The sequence below is a fragment of the Gekko japonicus genome, unplaced genomic scaffold (genome assembly GCF_001447785.1).
Source record: "Gekko japonicus isolate JY-2015 unplaced genomic scaffold, Gekko_japonicus_V1.1 scaffold1077, whole genome shotgun sequence".
Taxonomy (NCBI): domain Eukaryota; kingdom Metazoa; phylum Chordata; class Lepidosauria; order Squamata; family Gekkonidae; genus Gekko; species Gekko japonicus.
Window position 1 is genome coordinate 537,546 of NW_015176482.1, and position 3,866 is coordinate 541,411.

Consider the following 3,866-nt stretch of genomic DNA (forward strand, 5'->3'; position numbering starts at 1 on the left):
GGGGGGTGTCTGGCTTATTGTAAGGCAGCTTCATATGGCTTGCATGTTTATATGAGCATTTCTTCTTCTTAGTCATGATTATGTAATTGTTTGACAGATTTTGTGCCTTGGCAAAGCGCCGAGTTGAGGGGATCCCAGGCAAGAAAACTGTGATGGTACCTCCATCAGAAGAGTATTCTACCCCTGCACATCGCAAGGTGCCAGAGGACACAGACCCAGAGCTGGTCTTCCTCTGCCGCCACGTCTACGACTTCAGACATGGACGCATCTTGAAGAATCCCCAGTAATGGAACTCTGCGACTGTGGGGTCGACAAGCAGCGAGAGAGAGACAGCGAGAGAGCCGAGGGCAGGCTGGCCTCATTGTTCATTCGTGGTCCTACTCTTCGGAGCACTGCCCACAGGCACAGGACAGAATGCCTAAGCGCTCTATCCTCTGTATTGGGGAGCAGGTTTTCTGTTAAGGCAGATGTTCAAAGCACAGCACTTCGTCTAAAGAGCATAAATCGAAATATATATCTATAGAGAAAAGTGTGTGTGTATATAGATATAGGTACCTGCTTCTGTAAATCTATATCTATATGTACAATGAGCTTCATATATTGAGGGGGGAAGGGAGGATAGTCCAGGGGATAAAAGCCAGTAAGCTGAATCCAGAGCCAATCTTGGTGGGGGGATGGTTAGAACATAAAGAAGGGAAACTTCAGCACAGGAATGAATCAAACTGTGATGGGTCCTTGATCTCAAGTCCTTACGTGAAGGATAAGGATGGAGACCATCTTGAAGAGTCTCTTCTGAAGACATTAGCGAAGCAAGTATCCTTCTTGTATATGGAATATGCTTCTCTTCATAAAGGGAGAAGGACCACACTTGGGTTAGCTTTTATGTTCTATAATAATGATCCAGTCAGGTTGGAGATTTTCCAGCTGGCTCTGAGCTTCACCTCCAAAGCAGGAATTGGGAACGATGTAATAGGATTACCTCATGCCATTCTAAAAAAGCTGCATATCTTTCTTAGGCTGTGGTCCTAAGCCATTGACAAAAGTCAGTTCCATTGAAACAATGGGACTTACTTCCAAGTAAATGTGATTAAGATCAGGATGTAAGAAAACTTTAAGCATCATGCCTGTTTGGGAGGGAAGGGCAATATCTTTACTTCTAAAAAGCTTCCAGAGTATGGAGTCTAGGTAACAGCTGCTATGATATTGATCTCTTTCCCACAGAAGTCTTGAGGCATCTCTTCCTTTGCTAGAAATAGTTCATATTCCTTTCCATCCCATTTCCGTTTTCTTTGCTCTCATTTACAGTCCTTGTAGAATCTGGATTTGCGTGCTCCATTGTACTTGGGAGGGGCTAGAAGCAGGGCTAAGAAATAACAGTGTGTTACTTTGGGTTGCACTCTTTACAGAGAAGCATCTTAACCCTGACCAGTTTAATCTGTACTTTTGCTGCCTACCTCTCTTCTCTTCCAACACCCCCCCCAATCTCTTAACACTGACATCTGAGCATGCCCACAAAGGTGAGATTCTTTGGCTCCCAAAAGGAACTGACCAATGAGAGGTTTGCATTGTTGAAAAAAACTGCTACCTGATTCCTATGGATACTTCTGCCTCTTGCCTTACATGTATAGCTCTTAGAAATACTTTAGTTTAGCTTTTAACACAAAGCTATTTCAGTTAATTCTAAAGCAAACCAAAGGACAGCATAAGAAGAGTCCACTGAATCAGTCACACAAATGTGCTGGGATTCCATTTGTCGATTGCACTAATTCTGAAGAATGAGAATCAACACTGTATCAGTCCACGTACCTGCTGACAGTCAGAGTCGCTCACCTGAACTGGGGAATTGCATTTTTTCGGGGAGTTCTGAACCTAGTGTTAAATGATCTAGAAGTGTTCCTATGGCTTTAATGTTGTTGTCTTTTCAAGTAGACGTAGCACTACCTGGACTTGCCCATGAGCTGGAATCAAGAGTATTGGCAGCTGTGCTCTTTGCTTGCCTGGCCTGGAGAAAGTGGCCCTGCCGTGTTCAGTTCCTAGTCTGTTAACAAAGCGATATCTACAGATTTTTGCTCTACGTACCAAAGAGGGGAAAAGTCATGAAAAGAACCTTGAAACATTGGGAAAGACTATACATGGTGGTGGTCATTGCCACCTGATCACAAGGGGATGATTCCCACTGGGTTCTAGTGGGAAAAGGATTATTCCTGCTATTAAGGGGGAATGTCCCACCCTACAACTGAACCAACAGTCCATGGTTAATTCAAGTTTGGTAGTGCCCAAAATAATCAGTTTATTTTTCATTAACCATTGCTAGGACACGTAGGGGAGTGACTAGTGCTACAAAGCACATCTGCTTTACAGCACGCAAATGGCACAAGAGTTTCCATACAATGTTTCACTCAGGCCAGTGATAGCATGACTGAAAAGAGGCTCTGGTTTTTATGGACGGAAGGTAGAAACGGCATCACTCTTGTTAGCTTAGTGGTAAGCAGGAGTGGTTTGGGAGCAATACTGTGGGTTCTGTAGCTACTGCCTGTTCTTCCATTTGCCTGGCTCAGGAGGGAATTGTAGAGAAAATGGAGCAACTGGAATAGGGAATGTTCCCCGAGTGATGTGGGTAGAGAGAGAATGTGTGTGTGTGTGTGTGTTAGAAGATGGGACAGTCTGATCTATGCAGAATCAGATTTGGGATTCCTTTTTTGCTGTGATGGGGAGGAAATTGCTAGGTACCCTCTCTTTTGAAAAGGTGGAAGTGTGATGGTCATGGTGTAGATAACAGGAATCCTCAAAACATTTAATTCAGACTCAGATTCAGGGTACAACAGCTGTGTTGAGAGAGGTTTTGAAACTTAGCTTCGGAAACCAGAGTAATTTCCTGAAAACCTGGTTTGCATAGCTTCCTCATCCATCTTTGTTCTGCCTCCTTTTCAGGCAGACAAAAACAAACAAAAACAATTGTCTATAAGAACGAAACTGTATCTGCCCAGATTCCGGGAAAGGCTAAGAGCCCCCTTTCTGGACAGGGGGGGGAGGGTCCCCCTTCCTCCTTCCTTGCTTCTGATATTGTCAGAATTCTACTTCAGGCCAAGAATATTGTTTAAAGACTTGTGTGGTGGTTTTATGCTGTGTTGCGGACAGCATGTAAATGATTTGAAATGTCTTATCTGAAATGAGAATATTTCATGCTTTTTTAATCTATTAGATATGGAAATATTTTTGAAACTGAAAATGCAGTCAGTAGAATTAAAATTGAAATGTAATACATGTAAAATATATTTTAGTTGATAATTTTGTAAAATGCACTTTTTTGTGTCTCTCCCCTTGTTTCCCAGATCTGTATTTCAGTGTTTACAGATGGAATGAGAACATTCCCTATACCCTCCTTCTGTGAAAAAGATATATTAGAAGTAATTCTTAAAAATAAATTTGAGAAATTGTATTGATTTAGAAAACGAAGGTGAGACTGGTTTTTGGTGTGTTTTTAGATTACCAATGTTTCCTTTGTTGGTGGGGGTACTTGATAAATGGGTGTTAAAAGGACTGCCACGGGCTCTGCTCCTTTTGGCCCCCAAACTGACCTTGGAATGCAAAACAATCCTCTCCAATGGCTTGAGTGCACAAGGTGGGATTGTGTGATGGTTAGAGTGTCTCTCTTAATGATGGTTAGACAATTTGAGATAGGCAGATGACTCCACATTACTCGGAGATAATAGTGAGGACTTGAAATTAAGGTTAAAGCAGGAAGTGCCAAAGCAGGATTACAGCTGAACATCAAGAAGACAAAAGTAATGGCTACTGGGGAATTTACACAGCTTTGGGGTTGACAATGAAGAAACTGAAATTGTTCAAGATTTACTGTTCCCTGA

The 3,866-nt window shown here is 42.3% G+C and overlaps 1 protein-coding gene across 1 annotated transcript in view; it reads left to right on the top strand.

Annotated features, from left to right (window-relative positions):
- Positions 1-3,377, top strand: part of BAHD1 (bromo adjacent homology domain containing 1) — a 106,738-nt gene extending 103,361 nt beyond the window's left edge. The window contains exon 7 of the mRNA XM_015427217.1: positions 98-3,377. Within this exon, the coding sequence (XP_015282703.1) occupies positions 98-287 (190 nt within the window). The 3' untranslated portion in view covers positions 288-3,377. The remainder of the gene's footprint in view (positions 1-97) is intronic.
- Positions 3,378-3,866: the final 489 nt, after the last annotated feature.